Source organism: Podarcis filfolensis (assembly GCF_964270895.1).
Source record: "Podarcis filfolensis genome assembly, chromosome: Z".
In the NCBI taxonomy this organism is placed as follows: Eukaryota; Metazoa; Chordata; class Lepidosauria; order Squamata; family Lacertidae; genus Podarcis; species Podarcis filfolensis.
In genome coordinates this window covers 21,817,503-21,839,196 of record NC_139617.1, presented here as the reverse complement: position 1 = coordinate 21,839,196, position 21,694 = coordinate 21,817,503, and the positions used below count along the sequence as shown (strand labels likewise).

The 21,694-nt window shown below is 44.7% G+C and overlaps 1 protein-coding gene across 1 annotated transcript in view; it reads right to left on the bottom strand.

The window, feature by feature from the left end:
• BRWD3 (bromodomain and WD repeat domain containing 3) overlaps nt 1-21,694 on the bottom strand; it is a 78,002-nt gene that overhangs the window by 55,475 nt on the left and 833 nt on the right. Inside the window, exons 2-9 of the mRNA XM_083595785.1 lie at nt 21,605-21,663; nt 21,395-21,424; nt 20,465-20,524; nt 5,078-5,228; nt 4,545-4,643; nt 2,993-3,153; nt 876-1,097; nt 450-550 (exon numbers count right to left, since the gene is read on the bottom strand). Coding sequence (XP_083451911.1) covers nt 450-550; nt 876-1,097; nt 2,993-3,153; nt 4,545-4,643; nt 5,078-5,228; nt 20,465-20,524; nt 21,395-21,424; nt 21,605-21,663 — 883 coding nt within the window. The remainder of the gene's footprint in view (nt 1-449; nt 551-875; nt 1,098-2,992; nt 3,154-4,544; nt 4,644-5,077; nt 5,229-20,464; nt 20,525-21,394; nt 21,425-21,604; nt 21,664-21,694) is intronic.

Here is a 21,694-nt window from a genome sequence, read left to right as displayed (position 1 = left end):
GCTTGGGGAAGGAGGTGTGAGGGTTCTGACAGGATCCTAGAGTCCTCCTGCCTCCTTCCCAAAGCCTAGTTAGCACTCTTTCAGCTTTGAGAAGAAGGTGGGAGGGCTCTAGGAACCCACCCCAACCTTGCACCTAGCTTAGCCAGCTTTGGAAAAGCAACGCAAGGGCTGGAGGGGTGACAGATTTTTTGGCTCACTTCCCCCCAGTGGAACAATAGTGTGCTGCCCGTGTTGAATTACTCTTGCAGCCCCCTTGATAGAAAACTTGGACAGCCCTGGTTTAAACCCTACAATGCTCTACAGTGACCCAAGGTACATATGGTGAAGTTTATAGCACAGCAGAAGCTAAGTCATATTGTGGCACACCACCAAGCTGACCTAAGAAAACACTGATGTGTCCAAAAGCAGAAAACTGAGCTAAAATAATAAATCTAATGAAATATACGTACTTAAATTTCATTGTATCTGAATGCCATTGCCAGAAGCAGATAGTTCCATCAGCACCTGTAGAAGTGAGGTATCGAGTTGTTCCTTTTCTTGATGGAGAAAACTAAAGATTTTAGAAAAAGATATTGTGAATTGGTTTTAGGATTTTCCCTCATTCTTCCAGCTTAAAAACAAAAACAAAACTATTTTACTGGGCATATGAAACACACTCACTGAATAAATATTGTTCTGGACTGCTTTTGACCATAAAAAAGTAAGCAAAAAATAATAAGGCTAATCAATAAAATAGGCCCATCACAAAATTGTTTGATGGATGGAAATTTCAAATTTGAGGTGTATTTAACATGCATTTGGCCAAGCAAATGTAGTCTTGTAACTCAGTGCTAAACAAAAGCAAAGATAAAAACAACAGTGTTCATCTACTTTACCTGTATAGAGGTTATTGAAGCTGTGTGGCCAAGCAGCACTGCAACTGGTGCACAGGTTCGAAGACACCAGACTCTGACTACTTTGTCACAGCTGCCTGCAGCAAGGAGGGTGTTTTCATAATTAACACCCATGTCAGAAATTTCAGCCGAATGTCCTCGGAGTGTTGAGAGCAAACGTCCATCATCTGTAGCCCAAATTTTCACCAAGCAATCATCCGAACCCTAATGTTTCACACAAAAAAACAATATCCAAAGTATAACATGCAGAAGTGCCACTGTTTTCACTATGACCCTAGAGATGTATGTATCCCTTCTTTTTGCTAACTGCCTGAGTGCCATTAGGTTTGGTGGTAGTAGTAGTTTATCCCTGGCCTTCCTCCAAGGAGTGCAAAAAAGCATAAACAATTTCCTGCACCCACCCACCCTTTATCCTCACAACAATCCTGTGATCACAATAGTGAATGTGTTTTGGTCTTGGGTCAACCCCCGTTGCTTGATCATTTCTTAGCACTGCTGCCACTGGAAAATGACCTTAATCCAACAATTAAGCATAATTATATTGTATAGTTTATGGCTCATATGGTCATTGCTCAGCAATGGAAATCATGTATAATGCTATTTAGAGATAGCATTCAATAATGTCTGGGATATAGCCCTGTCTTAATGTCGTACACAACACAGACAAGTGATGAGTGTTGCAGTGAAGAAAGACTGGTTCAAGAGGGTGGATGGACTATACTGAAGCATAATAATCACATAAAATGTAATGATTCTTTTATGTTATCTATTCTGAGTCATAAATAAATAAATATTAAATACCTTCATTGGCATTTAAAATCACTGGGATAATTAAAAGGACAAGGGTGAAGCTGTCGAAGGTCATAAGGTCACACTGAGTGTCTGAGTCTATACTAATTATTCTACAATCTGCAAATGGGTTCTGTTATGTTTACTCAAAGCTGCTGTTTTGTTTTCTTGAAGTCAATAAAAAATATTTTTAAAAACCAGCCTGTGATGTTGTGATCACCCTGTGATGTTGGACTGAGAGAATGAAATTGACCCAAGGTCCACTAGTGATTAGGGATTAGAACTCAGATCTCTCTGATGACTTAGTCCAATACTCTAACCACTACAACAGAATGCTTTCATGCCCTGTTTGAGAGTGCCCCAGAGTCATGTTTTGACTGTTGTGAGAAGCAAAACAAAGATGGATCTCGAGTCTGGTCCACCCTAACTTGGAGGGCTTCATGCTGTCCTGCAAAGAAAATGCTACAGTTGTATGAAGGACTAGCAGCTTCTGTAACATTCCTGTAAGTTGTTTGTGAGCTATAAAAGAAAAGTAGCAAACATGAAACCAAGGACATTACATGACATTCCTCTTGGAAAAAGTGGGGTTTCTAAATGATTGACTATAAGCAAAATATAAAACCTTTTCATTTTCTTTTTAAAGGACACATGCATTCTTTTTTTTCCTTTTCTTTTTTAATAAAGATCACATAGTATTCAACTTGTTTGATTTGGAGCCACTGCCACAGAGGTATGGAACCTCCGAACATGAGTTTAATTGGGTCGTCAGGTCTCATCATTTGTCCTAAAGACCATTTCAGCCAAGCCCATTTCAACCAAATACCCAATATCATATAGATATGACAGCAGGTGTGGGCAGGTAACTGCAGGACTTGGATGAAAGGGTGCCTGCAAAGCCCCCTGCACAGGGCTGTTGGTGCTTGGGAAGCACAGTACAGGCATTTTTGCAGAAGTTTTATTTCAAACCACATAGGCAAAAATGGGCCACCAAGTGATTTACGGCTTTACAACTGGGCTGTCCCATCCAACTGCCAAGCTTGACCCACAAGTGTGTGTGGAGATAAAGATCCAGCCCCCTGGTCAGCTCCAGTTCCCCATGTCCAGATCTAAGGTAGATCACAACAGAAGCATTACCTACCACTATACAGATATATGCTAAAATATATGAGGGGTAAATAAGAAATGAAGCCTCAGATGTGCTTGATTTAAAGGTGGTCCCTAGGTCCAAAAACGGTATTTTGAGAGAGCAAAACAAACAAACAAACAAAGTCAAGCAATGTTTTGAAATATTGCAGTTTTCTTCAACTCACTGTGAAAATTCGCCGCCCAGTGCGATCAAAGGCTACACAATACACAGAGGACAGATGCCCAAGAATTCTCTTGTGCATCTTGATGTGCTGGTAGAAGGACGAGGGGAACAAATGGCTGAAACGCCCATATCCAGTTGTTTGCCTGGCACAGATTATATTTACTAAAAGTGAGGGAGAAGGGAAAAACACAGTTATCCCAATGACTTAAACTGCTGTAAATCTACTTATCCACCAATAAAACAGAGGTTCGCATGGCAACCATTAGAGCAGTATCAGGTGTAACAACAGGTCTGGCCTACTTACGGCTAATATTAGTTGAAAACATGTAAGGCCATCTCGGAAGAAGTCATGGTGGGTGCAAGGGGACTACAGAAGCGCCACCCTCCCATTGAAAAGCCCCTACACAGTATAAGGGCTGTTACAATGTGTTGGCATCAGTAGTACAGGCCTGGCAGTGCCAGATTTATGGTCTACAGGGCCCTGTCTTTGGTCCTCTATATTCTTGCGCTCAAAGGTGATTTCACCAAAACATGCTGGGTATTTCACTACAGTGGTACCTTGGGTTAAGAACTTAATTCGTTCTGGAGGTCTGTTCTTAACCTGAAACTGTTCTTAACCTGAAGCACCACTTTAGCTAATGGGGCCTCCTGCTGCTGCTGCGCCGCCGCATGATTTTTCTTCTCATCCTGAAGCAACGTTCTTAACCCGAGGTAATATTTCTGGGTTAGCAGAGTGTGTAACCTGAAGCGTATGTAACCCGAGGTACCACTGTATTTTATTAAACATATTTAATGCCATTTTGAACACTGCCTCTTTTTTCTGCTCTTGCTTATTTTGTTAAGCCTCCTGTTACTGCCATTTAAAGCTCTTCCTTTCAAAGTTTCTGGTTTTTTAAAAAAGCACTTTTATTTTTGAGCCAAGCTTCACATTCCGTCACTGTTATACACATACATATCCAAAGTTGGGTTTTGAGATTTTTTTTCTGTTTATAAACAAAATTTAAAATTATTTATTTTTACTAATATTTTGGGTTTTATTTTTATTTTTGCTCAGTAGAATCATTAAGTGTTATCTACTCCCAGCATAATATCTTTAAAAGAGGTCATCTAGATGGTGAGTCAGTGGATGCTGTTTGCTCACAATCAGGATTTCATTTACTGCCATAATTCAGCATCTACAAATTTCTTCCCAGGGTAGATTTTAAATTAAACAAATTCCCCCAGACAAACATGTCTACGGAATGAATAGTCCTGCCTTTACAGCAAGAGACTAGATAGGTGTATTTTTGTCCTTTCCATTTTTTATAAAACAATTTTTTCTTACAGGCAAAATAAGTGCATATTTCAATGCATTCTACATGTACCATGGCAGGAATTGCTGATGATACTAATAATGTTCTAGCTGGAAAAAAATCACTTGCCCCATTATATTAATGCTCTTTCTATGATGCCATAAATCTAAGTTAACTTTTGGGCTAAAGAAAAATTTCCAATTTAAAAAGCCACTCCATAAATAATAAACATGCACTTAAACACTGTAAGTTGTTCCTTACCCACATTTGGTGGTTTCGAATAGTTTGAAGGTACTTCAGGGGGCCTTCCTCTGTGGAGAGCTGCAAATGCTGATACTTTCCAAGCTGTGTACCTACAATCTGTGTGAATAAGATTCAAAGCTGGTAAAAAACTTGAGCTGAATGCTTGAGCTCTACAACCAATACTGCTTTGTTTTGCCAGAACTATGAAAGCCGTGACTTCTCTGAGCTCGTTCTCATTCCTCCCTTCTCTGCAAAGCTATTTCTGGGAAATGCTTGTACTTATTCAGAAAAAAGCTTTCATGAGACGCAATGTTGCCTGTTTCAACGTTTCATTTCAACTAATTACTTTCTTTCTGCCTATTTGCCTATTTATTTTCAATGTTAACCAGAAGTGCAATTTATGTAAAACACACAGAATAACATGTTATTTTCACTGCTTGCTTTATGTATGGTAAGTTTTTTTTATATAAAGTTAAGCCACTTTCAGGGCCTCTGTAAAATGGTACTAGAGGTTTTAAAATATGACAAAGGAAAAATGCCACATATCTTACCTTTGGCTGCCCTTAGTAATGACTGCCGTCCCACTCCCAGCAAAGTCTGCACCCCAAGCACACTCTGTGGGATCTCCTTATCCAGTAAAGGTCCAATGCGTTCACAGATTTTGAGAAGATAGTTTGGAGGGATGTGAGCATTGGCTGCCACCTAAATTATTTTTTAAAAAGATAATTAATGTAAGAGCTTTTCTTCTATTTCCCCAACATATCAGCATTTTTCAGTTTATTGAGTGCCAAGCTCCTGTTTCATATTTATCTGATTACAAAGTGGAGGGAAATGTCCTCTATCCCACGCCTGGCACAGAGAGTACCTCAAAATACAATGCAATAAAAGATGTAATGAAGCAGCACATCTGCACCAGCAGTGGTGCAGGTACAGCCTTTATATTCACTGCAATTGGGGAGGCACTTTTTTCCAAAGTGCTTAACTTCCCAAGACTGTTAGGAATTATTGTTGTTGTTGTTTAGTCATTTAGTCATGTCAAACTCTTTGTGACCCCATGGACAAGAGCACGCCAGGCACTCCTGTCTTCACTGTTAGGAATTTTTTAATTTTTTCATTAAAAAAATAAGCTAGAAAGCTTAAAAGCAAAAACAAACAAACAAACCCAAAACTGTGCCCAGTTCCTAAACTGCTGTGAATAGCAGTCTCCTTTGAACTAGTGCTCTCAACCACACCATTCTCAGGTGAAGAAGCTGCAGACACAAAGGACATCATGGAACAGAAGGAGGGTTTGCTCTCAGAATCGGTCTCAAATATCCCTATCTCCTTGGGAGTTCCAGTATCAGAGAAGCCTGTGATGCCAGTGCCTCTCTGCTTGCATTCCTCAGACTTCAAGGAATCTAATTTGGAGGCCACCTAGAACTTTGGCCTCCCTCATGCCTTTTAAGAGTTGAGACTCTGTTCATGGAGCAAGGAATGTTGCTCAGAGGAAGCTGCAATCCTCTTTAAGGCTGACTGGGTTTTTTGCTTGTTGGAGCAACATTCAAGCCTGCCCTGTCCAACCGCCACTCAGAACTGCCCAACTTGCTTGTTGCCTTTTGAATTTTGATCCCTGCTTTGCCTATTCTTACTTAAATTGACTGACCCTCTGCTTGTGTGTCCACCAACCTTTCCTTGACCTGACTTTGCTTCCTAGTTTTAGAACCAGTGCTGGCAGTATGTGGCCTGTTGTTCCTAGACTCTGTGCCAAGCACGAAGGCCACACTTGGGCAAGAACCCAATTCCACAGCTAGTACCACTGCCTAGGACACAACACAGTAATTGAGCTAATACAGTAAGCCTGCAACTTATGCACATTAAACTTGTGTACATTCAGGTTTACACATATGGCAAAAGATTAAAAAATAGAAAGGAGGCAGAAAGGGGCAGGGTGCTAGGGAAAATGGCATTGGCAATCCCAGCCCCCACTGAACCCAACTATACACGATTCTGGCTTTAGGCACGATCTGCAGAATACAACCACATACCGTATTTTTCGCACCATAGGACGCTCCGTCCCATAGGACGCACCTAGTTTTTTGGGGGGGAAATAAAGGAAAAAAATTTTCCCTTTATTTCCCCCCCAAAAGCAGGTCAGGGAAACCGAACCAGGTCGAGGAACAGCGGGATGGTGGCGCTGCGCCTCCCTGCTGTCCCCGAGCTTGTGGGGCTGGCTGATGTCTGCCTGGCGCACGGGGCGCTCTGCTTCAGGGCGCCCCGCCCGCCGGGCGGCAGGCTGCTATCCGCAGCTTGGGGAGCCTTGCGGGGAACTCCTGCAGGGCTCCCCATGCTGCGGATGTATGCCTGGCGCGAGGGGCGCTCTGCTTCAGGGCGCCCCACCCGCCGGGCGGCAGGCTGCTATCCGCAGCTTGGGGAGCCTAGCGGGGAACTCCTGCAGGGCTCCCCATGTTGCGGATGTATGCCTGGCGCGAGGGGCGCTCTGCTTCAGGGCGCCCCACCCGCCGGGCGGCAGGCTGCTATCCGCAGCTTGGGGAGCCTAGCGGGGAACTCCTGCAGGGCTCCCCATGCTGCGGATGTATGCCTGGCGCGAGGGGCGCTCTGCTTCAGGGCGCCCCACCCGCCGGGCGGCAGGCTGCTATCCGCAGCTTGGGGAGCCTAGCGGGGAACTCCTGCAGGGCTCCCCATGCTGCGGATGTATGCCTGGCGCGAGGGGCGCTCTGCTTCAGGGCGCCCCACCCGCTAGGCGGCAGGCTGCTATCCGCAGCTTGGGGAGCCTTGCGGGGAACTCCTGCAGGGCTCCCCATGCTGCGGATGTATGCCTGGCGCGAGGGGCGCTCTGCTTCAGGGCGCCCCACCCGCCGGGCGGCAGGCTGCTATCCACAGCGTGGGGAGCCTTGCGGGGAACTCCTGCAGGGCTCCGCACGCTGCGGATGTCTGCCCGGCACGAGGGGTGCTCTGCTTCAGGGCGCCCCACCCGCCGGGCGGCAGGCTGCTATCCGCAGCGTGGGGAGCCCTGCGGGGAACTCCTGCAGGGCTCCCCATGCTGCGGATGTATGCCTGGCGCGAGGGGCGCTCTGCTTCAGGGCGCCCCTCACGCCGGGCGGCAGGCTGCTATCCGCAGCGTGGGGAGCCCTGCGGGGAGCCCTGCAAGGCTCCCCACGCTGCGGATGTGTTCCCGAAGCGCCGGGCGCTCTGCTTTCAGGGCGCCCGACGCTCCGGGAAGCAGGCTGCTATCCGCAGCCTAGACAGCCCTGCGGGACCTCCCGCAGGGCTGCCTAGGCTGCGGATGTGTTCCCGAAGCGCCGGGCGCTCTGCTTTCAGGGCGCCCGACGCTCCGGGAAGCAGGCTACTATCCGCAGCCTAGACACGGTTAGCGGAGCGCTGCGCTAATCCCGAAGCTTGGGGCGTGCGGAGCTCAGCGCGCCCCAAGCTTCTGGGTGCTGGCAAGGTCTCCGCTAGCTGTGGGAGAGCCGCGCGGCTCTCCCATGGCTAGCAGAGCGCTGCGCTAATCCCGAAGCTTGGGGCGAGCTGAGCTCCGCGCGCCCCAAGCTTCGGGATTAATGCAGCGCTCCGCTAGCCGTGGGAGAGCTGGGTCTCCCACGGCTAGCGAATAGCTTCCTGAAGCCTGGAGAGCAAGAGGGGTCGGTGCGCACCAACCCCTCTCGGTCTCCAGGCTTCAGCGAAAGCCTGCATTCGCTCCATAGGACGCACACAAATTTTCCCTTGCTTTTTAGGAGGGAAAAAGTGCGTCCTATGGTGCGAAAAATACGGTAAGTTGAATTACTATACAAGATTCTATGAATGTGCAGCAACTCCCAATAAAGCTTCAACCCTCCTCCCCCAACAAGTCTCTGACTATGTCTTGATTCAGGCATTACACCAAACTGCAACTTGTGCTTCCAAATGAATAGGCAAATAGGAATTTGGCAGCTGCTTATCTGCTTTCATAGAAATCTGCCTCACACCAGATCAGACCATTTGTCCATCTAACCCTGCGGCCTGGTGCACACTTAAAAAGCCACGATTATCAAGGTCAAAACCGCGCCAGAACATACTGCCTGGTTGCTCCTGCTTCACTCCTCCCCTGGTGATCATAAAGCCATGGTTTGTTCTTGGCTTGCTGATCATAGTTTCTTGGGGAGAAAGAAACCACAATCCTGGTTCAGCTGTAACTACAAGTCAAGGCTTCATGGCTTGTTCCTTCTGTCTGTGTCAGTGGAGAAGCCAAGTGGGAGTACCCTGGCAGCAGGCACGAGCAGTACTGCTCAATCCTGCAAAGCCATTGGCCATGCCTTATCATTATGTGTGAACTAAGCTTCTGAATAGCAGTGACTATTTCTTCTTGGGCAGAAATCCTTTCCCAGCTCTGCTACATGAGCTTCTTTTTAACCAGAGATGACAGAGACTGAACCCAGAAGCTCGTTAAATTCAAAGTACATGTCACCAAACTTTCACTTTTAATCTGCTCAGAAGTCCCATTTCTATGGTATGATCAACTCAGAAGATGAAACAATATTCATAACTATGGTATCAGGTCAAACAATAATTAAACCAAAACACAATTTGATATTACATAAATTTATATCAAGGAACCAGCTAGTTGAGAATATCTGAACCATATTTAAAAGATTACAAGTGTTCCCCCTCTTCCACTGCACACACCAAACTAAATTGCATTTAAATGTCACTGTTAATACTAATCAGGGCTTGAGACAGGTTTTGAAGAAGTGGTATCTGCATCTAATTTCAACTGTTTAAATTCATTCTTCTTTTTTTTACCATACCTAACACCAGTAAGTAGCATTTCTGTTCAAGCTGTAAAGTAAATGAAGTGTGGAAAGACAGTATATATAGTGTCTGCCAATAATTATAAACTTTACAGCCCTCAATTCCCCTGTGAGGATACCCTGAGTAGACACAACATGGAGGAAGTCAATCTCTACTACTGAACAGATTTTTTTATGACGGTGAACTAAACATTGAGTTACACATATAATTCTTCACTGTGTAGACAAAATAGAAAAGGGAGTTAATTCTTACTTATAGCTATTTCACATAAAAATGGTTGAATTTGCCTCTATGTGATCCTTCCTCAGGTAGGGAATTATGTGGGAAAATGTACTTTGCTGAAATATCCATGATTTTGGAAACTCCAAGAAATACAACAATAAGGGTAATCACACAAGCACAATGAAACAGGCTTGTTGTAAGAGTCATAGAGCAAATATGCAACCAACATACTAATAATAATGTAATAATAATGTCCGCTTCATGGATCACTGCCTTGCCGTGGCGAAGGAGCTTGAATAACTCAGAGAAGCTTGGGTGCAGGGCCACCCAAGATGGACAGATCATAGTGGAGAGTTTCGACCAAATATGATCCACCTGGAGCAGGAACCGGCAAGCCACTCCAGTATCCCTGCCAAGAAAACTCCATGAACAAAGACAACAGGCATATAGTGCCTGGCGTGCTCTGGTCCATGGGGTCACGAAGAGTCGGACACGACTAAATGACTAAAGAACAACAATAATAATAATGCAATAATAATAATGTATTTCTTATACCCTGCCCATCTGACTCTGTTGCCCCAGTCACCAGGAAAAACAACAACGGCAAGAACAGCAAACATTAAAAGCTTCCTAAAACAGAGCTGCTTTCAGATGTCTACCAAAAATTATATAGTTCTTTAACTCTTTGAAATCTGCTGAGGACATTCCACAGGGCAGGTGTGACAACTGAAAGTTTCCCTGTAGTTTCACTTCTCACAGTGAACAGACTGACAAAAGGCCCTTGGAGCTGGAACTCAGTGTCTAGGCTGAATGATGGGGATGGAGATGCTCCTTCAAGGACAGGCAACGGCCGATTTATGCGCATCCGATTGGTGCATGATCCCACACGAGTGCACGGTGCCAAACCCAATGTGACCCTAAAATGTCACTAAAAGAGCGGAACGGGGAAAGCAATGGGTTGGGGTAGAATGCTTTACACGGGCCCTGCCAGCATAAGCAGGGCTCCATGCAAAACATGGATTGTCTGTATACAAGGCTGGAGTCCTGTACTACTTTGAGCACACAAAAACCAGTAGAAAATATTACCATGATATGCAGAATTTAAAATAAACCTAAGCTGACTGGCTGCAGGAGGCTCCTGCAGCCAAACATAAGCCGCGCTTTGGTTTCCGAACATTTTGGAAGTCAAACAGACTTCCAGAACGGATTCCATTTGACTTCCAAGGTACAACTGTATTAGGAACATTTGGCTATTCTCTTCACACAAATTAAAGTATGTTGCATAATCAAATTTTGCATTTTAATGTTATTCCAAATTCTAACATTTATAGCTCTTTAAAATTTATATAAAATGAGGATTCTCATAATTCTCACATGATTATATAATTTAGCAGTGAAGTCTCTTACTATTTATTGTTAATTCACCAAAGAACGAAGGGTGGAATACATAGGTCTCCCATTTCTCCCTTCACAATACCCCTATGAGGAATCTTAGGGTGAGAGAGTGCTGCTTGCCCAGGTAGGAATTTAAACCAACTAAGTCAGGAATGGAGAACCCTTTTCGGTCTGGGGGCTGCATTTTTTCCTGGGCAACCTTTCTGGGGACCACATGCCAGCAGTGGGCAGGTTCACAGGCAAAAGTGGGTGCAGCAATGAATATAAGCTAAATTCTACACACACTCCTCCATATCCTCCATCCAGGCAAGTGAAAGTTATCATCGTTCAAGGCAAAACCACTCCAGGAGGATGTGAAGCAGTGCCTGTGAGGGATGTGGCCTGAGGATAGCCCCAAGAGCCAGACAAAGAGGACTAGAGGGCTGCATTTGGCCCAAAGGCCTGAGGTTCTCAACCCCTGCTCTAAGGCAAACATTCTCTAGCAACTTTGCCACACCAGCTCTCTTGCAGACAAGGGAGGGGACAGGGATAACAGATCAGAACAGCAACCTGCCTAAGGTTACCAAGTAAATCCTGCGGGTAAGCTAAAATTTGAACTACACACTTCACAGCTTACAAACTGCATTAAACCAGATCTCAGCAAGTATCTAGCAATTTATATCCCACCTTCCTAATAGTAACAAATGCCCAAAGTAGCTTACAATACCGTGTTCCTTAAAATCCAAAAGCTACTTAAAAAGCTACAGTAAATAAGGAACAGCAGTAAAACCCAGGGCTTATAAATGTTGCAAGTGTGCTGAATCAGTGGGCACATTTGCACAACCAACTCTTGGATTAATAGCAAGCAGTGGACAGCTGCTCACAGCCCCTTTCTTGTGCCCAGATGACAAGACCCCATTCTCTGCCTCACTGATGTGGTCCAAAAGAAAGCAGAGCACTATGTTTGGTACCAGCTTGGCTGCAGGAGTTGCCAGAAGGAGGTTATAAGGCGCCATCCAACCATATTTGTGCAGGATTTACTGCTTTTCTTCTCCCAAAGAAGTTTAGGTTCAGATTTTCCTTCTCCTAGATGGGCTATCGTATTTTTCGCCCTATAGGACGCACTTTTTCCCCTCCAAAAATGAAGGGGGAAAATGTGTGCGTCCTATGGGGCGAATGCAGGCTTTCGCTGAAGCCAGGAGAGTGAGAGGGGGCGGTGCGCACCGACCCCTCTCACTCTCCAGGCTTCAGGAAGCTATCCGCAAGCCTTGGGAGCCCGCGGGAGTTCCCGCCGGGCTCCCACGGCTTGCGGAGAGCTGCCTGCATCCCGAAGCCTGGGGTGCACTGAGCTTCGGGCAGATATCCGCAAGCCTGGGGAGACCGGCGCGACTTCCTGCCGGGCTCCCTAGGCTTGCGGATAGCAGCCTGTTCTGGGGGGCTGGGGTCGGGAGAAGCTCGGGCTACCCCCGCCCCAGCCCCGCGCCGGGGGGGGGGGGGAATAAATTTTTTCTTTATTTCCCCCCCAAAAAACTAGGTGCGCCCTATGGGCCGGTGTGCCCTATGGGGCGAAAAATACGGTACTTTCCCAGATTGACAAGCCCCATCTGCCCCACACGTCTGTCTACAGCATGTGCAGAAACCACCTTCTTGATCGTTGGACTTACTATTGGTCCCCTCCGCTCAATCCGCCACAGCCTATCTTTGAATACAAGGGAAGTCTCTAACTCACCAAAGGTTTGAGAGAACCATTGGCTACCCTCACCTGGTTTAGCTAGTCAGTCGAAGCAGTTTCCCAAGTGTAGCCAGTTTTGCATGCTGACAGCTTCTAGGAACCACAGGTGAGAGCTGAGTGCAGGGTGGAGACCAAAGAAGACAAACTACCCCCCAAGAAGCACGAAGTGTTCCCCACCAGAGGTACTACTGCACATAAAATCATTATAATAAAAAACATCAGAGCACTAGCCCTTTCCTTAAAAACAGTGAGTTCCCAAGGATTTCTTTAACTTTTAAAGTTATAATGTAAATTTGTGGCTCATGGCAAGAAATTTTTTTAATAAAGGCTGAATGTTAAGTAACACTGCCACAGCGAAACACATTTAAATCAAAGGTTGGGGAAATACTATATAGTAGCACAGTTTTCAAAGAAAGATTTTTATGCAGGTGAAATGATTTCCAGTTGTTAAAAACAACAACAATAAATCCCCAGAGTACTAAAGCTGACAGATTCCTTACCCAAGGTATTTCTTATATCTTGTTGATTTTTTTTATTGGCATATCTGAACTGACATATTCACAAGGAGAGATAATTTGCAAAAAATCTCATGTTTAAGTCTCTGTTCCTCTTTTTAAAGAACCATCTACACAGATAGAACACTGATACCTGAACAAATAAAATTATCTGGCATAGAAATAACTTTTTTGATTTTTCAATATCTGGCCTGAAAAACAATATAAACTTCAAAGGTATAGAATAAAATAACTCAAAGGTATAGAATAAAATTCCAGACATGTATGGAAATCAGATGCCTAAAATGGCATCTGGGGGGAATATTTTTCCAGGGCTTTTTTGTGGGGCGCAAAGCGAGGGCTCCAGCTGCCCATGATGCCACTGCTGTTGGTGCTGACCACTGCCTCCCTTGCTTGGCCATGCATGGCCGCCCTGTCAGAGAACAGCTTCTCCGAGATATGGGTGGAGTGCTAGGTAGCAGCGGTGCTTCAGCATGTGGCAGCGGTGCAGTGTCCTAAGCGCAGCAGGCTCTTGCTGCGACCACAGTGCCAGCACCTGGCATGCCTTTCCCAGGCATCCCTTCCAAAGTCTGCCTGCCCAGCCACAAGGTGTGAGCACTCCTGCCCAATGGTTCCCACCATTTCCTGCAGGTAAAGGGTAGGAAACGTGGGCTAGTTTGTGTGAAAGAGAGAGTGTGTGCACTATACAGTTGCGGCTCTTTGGGCGTTTTTCTAAAAAGAAAGACGGGAAGCCTAGTATCCTCTCTCCGCCCCCGCCCCCCAGGTTAAGTTAGATCAGGGATAGCCAAAATGGTACTTTCCAGACATTTTGGATTAAAAACCATTAGCCCAAGCCATCATGGCTGATGGTTAGGCATCCTGGGAATTATAAGTCCAAAACATCTGGAAGTCACCATGTTGACCACCAGTAGATGAGCAGTAGATAATCCTACCCCCAACATTCTAAAAAGCAGGAGAGATGTAGAGTTCTAGTGCCAAAAGAATACCTGTATTCTACTAGTCAATAAGAAGGTTGTTTGTCTAGTTAAGTATCACATGTCTATGCACCAGGCATACAAGTTACTCCCCTCAGAAAGTTCAATGCTCCCAACTTCACAAACAAGGACTTAAGATGAACCCTGCTGCATCAGGGAAAGTACTGTTCCAACAGGGATTTAGTTGTCCACTATAAGAACAAGAAGTTCTTGGCTATGGCCTGATCCATCATTGCTCTTCTTATCAGGCCAAAGGTCCATCAAGTCCACCACACTGCTGGGTACACTGGTCAACCTGACCCATCTAGGGAGCTCACAAATTGGAGAATGAAGCAAATAATGTGACACACACAGCCAATTCAATCAACTGGTATTCAGAATAATACTGCTTCTGAAGCTCCAAGTTTGTTTCATCTGTGTTGCCTACAAACTATTAATCTATCTGTCAAAAAGCTATCAAAGCCCTTTTAAAGATAATTTAAGATAGTGGCCATAATCATATATTATGACAGGGAATCCTATAAATTAATTACATCAGTGTAACCTATACAAGTGATCCCTCTTTTTATTATTATTCTTTTGTCCTGATGGAATTGTCATAGATAACTGCCTAGCTGACCAGAGGCAGAATGGGACAGGCAGGAGAATAAAAACCAAATTAACCAAGGTCAGAACAAAAGATAGCTGGGTTCTGGTGGCTCAGTACATTTAATGCAGTGCTGCAAATCAATAGTTACCTTAACCATTTGCAAAGTGAACAACTAAATAGCGCAATTTGTTTTCACCCTTGGTATGAAGCCCTGAAAGGGTAGACCAGAGGCCAATTAATCTGTAAATAAAAAGCCACTTGATTCTAGCAAACAGGTATGATTGGACAGACATTTGGAGTCCTGGGCATGTCAAGATAAGGAAGAAACAAAACAATGAAGCTGCTTTGTTTTGTAAAAATAGCTGCCAGTAAAGAGAATGGGGAGAATATTCGTGCTTCTTAAACAGGATTTGTTGTTATGCAGTTGGTGGTCCAACCGCTTTAGCAAGAGGGCTACTCTGATTACACTATAGTTCATAAGCAGAACCCAGGGGTCCTACCTTGAATAAAATATTGGGGATCCCAACTAAGCCTTGCCCCCACATAATCAAATGATGCAGTGCATGGACACCATCTGAATGACACTGCCTATCAATATTTTTTATGGGGTGGCTAGGAATTGGCTCCTATGGCAGAACCCCATCACCACTAATAGCTTTGGGGCAGCCTTGCCTCTAGTCTTCTGAGCTAGAGGAAAAGCTGAAACCATGCAATTTTTACTCAGAGTACACCCACTGAAATTAGAGGACCTAAGTTTGTCACGTTCATTAATTTTAATAAGTCTACTCTGAGCAGGGCTCACATAGCTGGACTTTACCACTGTCCAGCCTTTCTGGCACTTGTAGCTAATGAATTATATGACATCATGACCATCTAGACTTTTTGCTATAATTTACATATTAAGACACATATACTCTTTATTTGCATTATGAAGGAAATAATATCAACCTCCCTTACCTGGTGCCTGCAAAAGCAACTGAGACAATGTATGCATGTAAAACATTTTTTACACTGAAAATGTGCTACAAAAATATTTAATCCACGATCCTATCTGCACTTGCTCTGCAGTCTTCCTCCAGAGATACCTTTGGTCTCTTTTCAGGGCAAGTTAATTATTTCAGCCTTGTTTGTCTTCTGCTGGTCTGTGCGAATTATATTTTATCTTGCTGTTTTGATTTTATTTACAAAATTGCCTTTTACTACATATTTTAAATTTAGAACACTACTTGGAGAGGGACTTCAGTCTGAAAAGCAGTTGAGACTTATTAGAACATATCTGCACAGTGCATTGCACATCGTATTGTTATTGTGCTTCTTTGCATATATACTCCAGACTACACTAGTAGCAAACTAGTTTAATTCCCAAATGGCAATGTATTAGGGGCTTTATCTAAAGCAAGAGCATCTGCTCCAGTTTAGATAGTTACAAAAAAGTAATAGTAGCTCAGTGAAAAGCATCTGCTTGCCTGCAGAAGGTCTCTTGTTCAATCGTTGCATCTCCAGGCAGGGCTGATAATGTTCCCTGTCTGAAATCCTGGAGAGTCACCAACAGTCATTGTAGACAATACTGAGCATGATGGATCAATTGTCTAAGGTTATAAAGCAGCTAACTAGGATCCCAAGTATGAAAATGACTATGCTGATGTTGTGCTTGTTCGTCAAAATAACACTATTTACCCTAAGGCTCAAGGCCAGTTCTGACACTATCCTTTGCATCTTCAGAATGGGTCAGGAGTAGTTTGGTAGATGCCTTTTAAGAAGAACTGCAGATTTAGAAGAATCATATCTAGTCAAAAGGCCTGCCAGTATGCAGGGAATCCCGTACTAGCTTTGCATATAAGTCCACAAAGACAAGCACATAAACACCCCAGAGCAAGGAGACTCGGGTCTGATAATCTACTCATCCATGCAAATGGTCAACTCCAAGTCTAACACATCTTCAATAAATTATCATCCAGCTTTTTCTCGGTAAGTTTAAAGCACATCTATATATGCACACAAGAAACTTAATAACTTTAATTATATGATAGGCAGTTCTCAGTACCTTCAGATTGCAGCTCTCAGGATTACCTGGGCAAGGCAAAACAAAAACAAAAACACAACCTTCTGGGGTAAAAAAGGTTGTTTAAAAGATATTGCCTCCGTTTAAGGAAAATATAACTTGAAGAGAGTGCCTTAGCTACGGGGGGACTAGCATGGTTTTTTGCCCCAGGTGAAGCCTCCAGACAGGCACTATTGAGGCTCACTGCCTGCGTGTGTGAACGCAAATGTGCATGGAGGTGCCAAACGGGATCTTTGACCTAGGTGAAAAACAGCCTAGTTTCAACCCTCCTTGAACACCTTGCATTGGTCTATTACTATAGTCACATAAATTAAAACTAGGCATGGCTCTGTGAATTCAGAGAACCAACAACTAGATCTGTCAACCTCTAGCAACTCATATTCACAACCATTTTTCTTCCACTATAGAATGTACAAATGTGCTGAATGCATGATCATTTCTAATTACCGTATTTTTCGCCCTATAGGACGCACTTTTTCCCCTCCAAAAATGAAGGGGAAATCTGGGTGCGTCCTATGGGGCGAATGCAGGCTTTCGCTGAAGCTTGGAGAGCGAGAGGGGTCGGTGCGCACCGACCCCTCTCGCTCTCCAGGCTTCAGGAAGACATCCCCAGCCTAGGCAGCCCTGCGGGAGGTCCCGCAGGGCTGTCCAGGCTGCGGATAGCAGCCTGCTTCCTGGAGCGCCGGGTGCGCTGCAAGCAGAGCGCCCGGCGCTTCGGGAACACATCCACAGCCTAGGCAGCCCTGTGGGAGGTCCCGCAGGGATGTCTAGGCTGCGGATAGCAGCCTGCTTCCCGGAGCGTCGGGCGCCCTGAAAGCAGAGCGCCCGGCGCTTCAGGAATACTTCCGCAGCCTAGGCAGCCCTGTGGGAGGTCCCGCAGGGATGTCTAGGCTGCGGATAGCAGCCTGCTTCCCGGAGCGTCGGGCGCTCTGCTTTCAGGGCGCCTGGCGCTTCGGGAACACATCCGCAGCGTGGGGAGCCCTGCAGGAGTTCCCCGCAGGGCTCCCCAATCTGCGGATAGCAGCCTGCCGCCCGGCGGGCGGGGCACCCTGAAGCAGAGCGCCCCGCGTGCCGGACAGACATCCGCAGCGTGGGGAGTCCTGCAGGAGTTCCCCGCAGGGCTCCCCACACTGCAGATAGCAGCCTGCCACCCGACGGGCAGGGCGCCCTGAATCAGAGCGCCCCTCGCGCTGGGCAGACATCGGCCAGCCCCACAAGCTCGGGGGACAGCAGGGAGGCGCAGCGCCGCCATCCCGCTGTTCCTCGACCTGGTTCGGTTTCTCCGACCTGCTTTTTGGGGGGGAAATAAAGAAAAAAAAATTTCCTTTATTTCCCCCCCAAAAAACTAGGTGCGTCCTATGGGACGAAAAATACGGTATAACCACCAGTATTGGTTGAGTATATTGTTCACTTGCAGCAATAGAATAGGAGCACCTTTCCTTACAGAAAGATTCTGCCATGTAAAATAGGTGTCACAAGTACTGGTAGCAATTACTATTGTATTTGCTTGTGTAAATATACCAGCCAAGTATTAACAACCATACTGCTATCCAAGTAATATTTCATACCTATAAAGCTTGATCATTGACTCACAATCAAAGGAAGGTTTCCTGAAATGAATGTCAGAAATATTTAAGTACCTTGAAAAGTCAGTGAAGACTTAAGAGAAATTAATTAATCTGATCTCCTTAAATTCACTTTATTCCCAGTCATAAGATCAGCAAAAAAAGAAGGAAGAAGAAATGCAACTTCTTGCTTATAAGAAATTACAAATCTTGCCACACAATTCTTTACATGGTTTTCCATCAGTTGTTTTTCATATTCTAATTGTACTGGCTTGTTTCTGTTTTGCCTCTGCTGGTTTAATTTTCCTGCTGGCGTTAAAAAGACAGTGGGTCGGGGGAGAGAAGCTTGACCTCAAACAGTGGAAAAATTAAACTGGGCAAGGACAGAAGGGTCCATTCAAACAAACTAAATCATATTCTTCCCTGCTTACACGAGTTTTTCCTCTCATATCTAATTTCAAAAGCCACACTCAGCAACCTGGAAATATGGAGGTATGTTTATATTACTCCATGAGATGAAATATGTTGCTAAAGACCAGCAGCCCATCCTTAGTAGCTTCCACTAAGGATGAGGAACCCATATCACCCCAGGTGGTGTTAGAATAAAACTCCCGTTATTCCTGATCACTGGCCATGCTAGTGGACCGTTCCCCATACACGAACTAAGGGATGGAATTAGCCCCAGTGAGCAGCTTCAGATCATCATTTATAATATATTACAATCTGAAGTGAAGTACCCACTAAACAGTTGAACATGCCCAGTGGCCAATATCAGGGGTCCTCAAAATGTCATAGGTAGACAGCGGTCAATGAGATTCATTCAGCTAGTCCACAATATGGCCACATTAAATATGCATATTTTATTGCTTCCTTTTCCTGATATTTTATTGTATTACAACATGAATTCTATGGAATGTAAATTATAATAAAATACAATCTATAAGAAACAAAAAAGCAATAAAAAATAACAACATCATACAGCATCTAGCACAGTGCATTAGTAAAAGGCTAAAAGGGAAAGGAGCAAAATTTTCAGAACTACTTGTATTCTGCAAAAAAACAAACCTATGGAATCAAGGTGGACAGAAAACACATCAGTAGTGTTTAGATCAGAGGAGTAACAATAGTCTTCCTTTCCTCAGGCGCCTCTAAATCAAACAGGAGTACCAGACATAAGAGATAGTTTATAATTCAAAAAAGTAGTGAGCAATTACACTAACTGCTACAGTACCAGCAGAAGCAACCATACAATGTTGACTTTAACATCATATTCCATATAATGATCGCCACACACAGCAACTGGCATACTCCAGCATTTGATGACATAGCCCATTTTAGAATCAAAACCAGAAATGTATTCTAAAAATATGTAATATTTTATACTCAGTAAATCAGTTCGCACTAATACACTTCTCACAGCTCATAACTTGATGTGCCACATTATCATCTCACCAGAACAAATTGTAAAAACGAAATGAATCCAAGGATTGCCTTCCAATAAACTTTCAGCCCTTCTCCCTATTTACATTCTCCTTTTGGTCAGCAAGAATTACCATTCCTTTATTTCTCAAGCAAATATGAATGTTTACGATGTTTAAAGCAATGTACTTCCATACTGATCTTCACCATTCATAAGCAAAACTTAACATATAATGACTCACTCTATAATTTGTTTACATTCTACATTTTGATCTAAAGTGTAAAATAAATATCTATCAGCAAATGCTCTGTTTCCACATAATATGGCTATGCAGTGAGAGTGTAGTATTTTTCTTTCGAATGCTGCAAAAAAAAAAAAAAACCCTTCTGTTCAGTTCCTATCTTTAAAGCTGCAACCAATCAGCAGGCAACTCTCATTTGCAAACACGGAACTCCAGCTTGGTATGTGCAGAATCATTGGCCTGAGCTTTGTACGTGCCCTCAGATAACCCTCCCCGTTCCCCGATTCACACAAAAAATAAACCAGGAACCCCTTCCCAAGTGACTAATATTAACATTACTTTTCCTTTCTCCCTCGGCTGGAGTAGAAAAGAAGGAGAAAGGCAATAACTCTGCCATATCTTCCATAGCTGAAGCAACCCCGACCCCACCTGCAAGTTTAAAAGCCAGCCTTCACTCACCAAATCCTCAAAACTTCTTCGATGCTCTTTGCCTTGCCAATCCAGGCGCCTTGGGATCAACTGAGTGGGGCGGGGGAGGAGGTGCAAGGAAGAGATACAGGTCTTGCAATTAAAAGAGTGCGAAATGGAGAAAACAAATGATTCCCTTATCTCCCAACAACTCCCCCACTGATTCTTACAGCTGCATGCCATGTCACTTACACTCACCAGATGGGTGTAAAGAAAAAAACTTCTGAAGATAAAGGAAAATAGGTTTACATGTAAAAGCTGTCCTACTTAGTGTGGGAGAGAGCCCTTTACATTTCATGCAGCTTCTCCTTTGTTGGCCTGGAACAGTTCTTCAGAAAAGAAAGCCTATCTGGCCGTTCCACAAAGCCTCTACTAGCTCCTTGACCAAAATATACCCACTCTCTCACTCATTTGCCACCCCAGGGCGTCCCACAAGCAAGCACTACAGGGGGAAATAATGCTCCTTTCCTGAGCAGATAAAAACTGCATGTCCTGTGTTGTCACATTTGGGGTGGGGTGGGGGAAGGGTGGAGGAAGAAACCAGGACTGATAGTAGCAACACCTCCCTCTTTCTTTCTTTATCTTTTTAAGAGCCAAATGAAAGGTCACCAAAAGCAAGCACGGTTTCTTTAAATTGAGACAGCTGCTCGGTGAATAAATATAATTTAAAAACAAAATAAGAGGGGGTGGAGACGGAGGCTTCGTTGCAAAGGTGTGCAATTAATACCTATCCCAACAAGTTCTTCACGGATAGCAAGATTTGTGGGAAGGGGTTACGAACCAGGAGGGCATTTGCACGGCTACTGAAGCGAGGATTGGGGTCAAGGGCTGAAGAGGAGGCATGTATTAATTCGGCATTAATCAATCCCTCACACACACACCCAAAAAAAACCCCACTCAGACCACATGCTGGGACATTACCTGGTGTTCTTCCAGCTCCTCCACCAGTACCTGAGGAAAAAGACATACAGATACACAAAGAGCGTGAGGGGAGGCAATAGAGGTCCCTTCCCCACAACCCCGACTTAAAAAAAAAACAACCAGCTCCATTCTAGAACAAGACCGCCGCCGCCCCCCGACCGACCACCACCACCACAACCACGCTAGCTTTTGCCCACAAACCCTTCACACCTGGGCAGATTGCTTGCACGGTCCGGACTGGAGAAAGCGGGCAATTAGGTAGTACAGCTCTGAGGAGGAAAAGAAGAAGAAGCCAGGTTA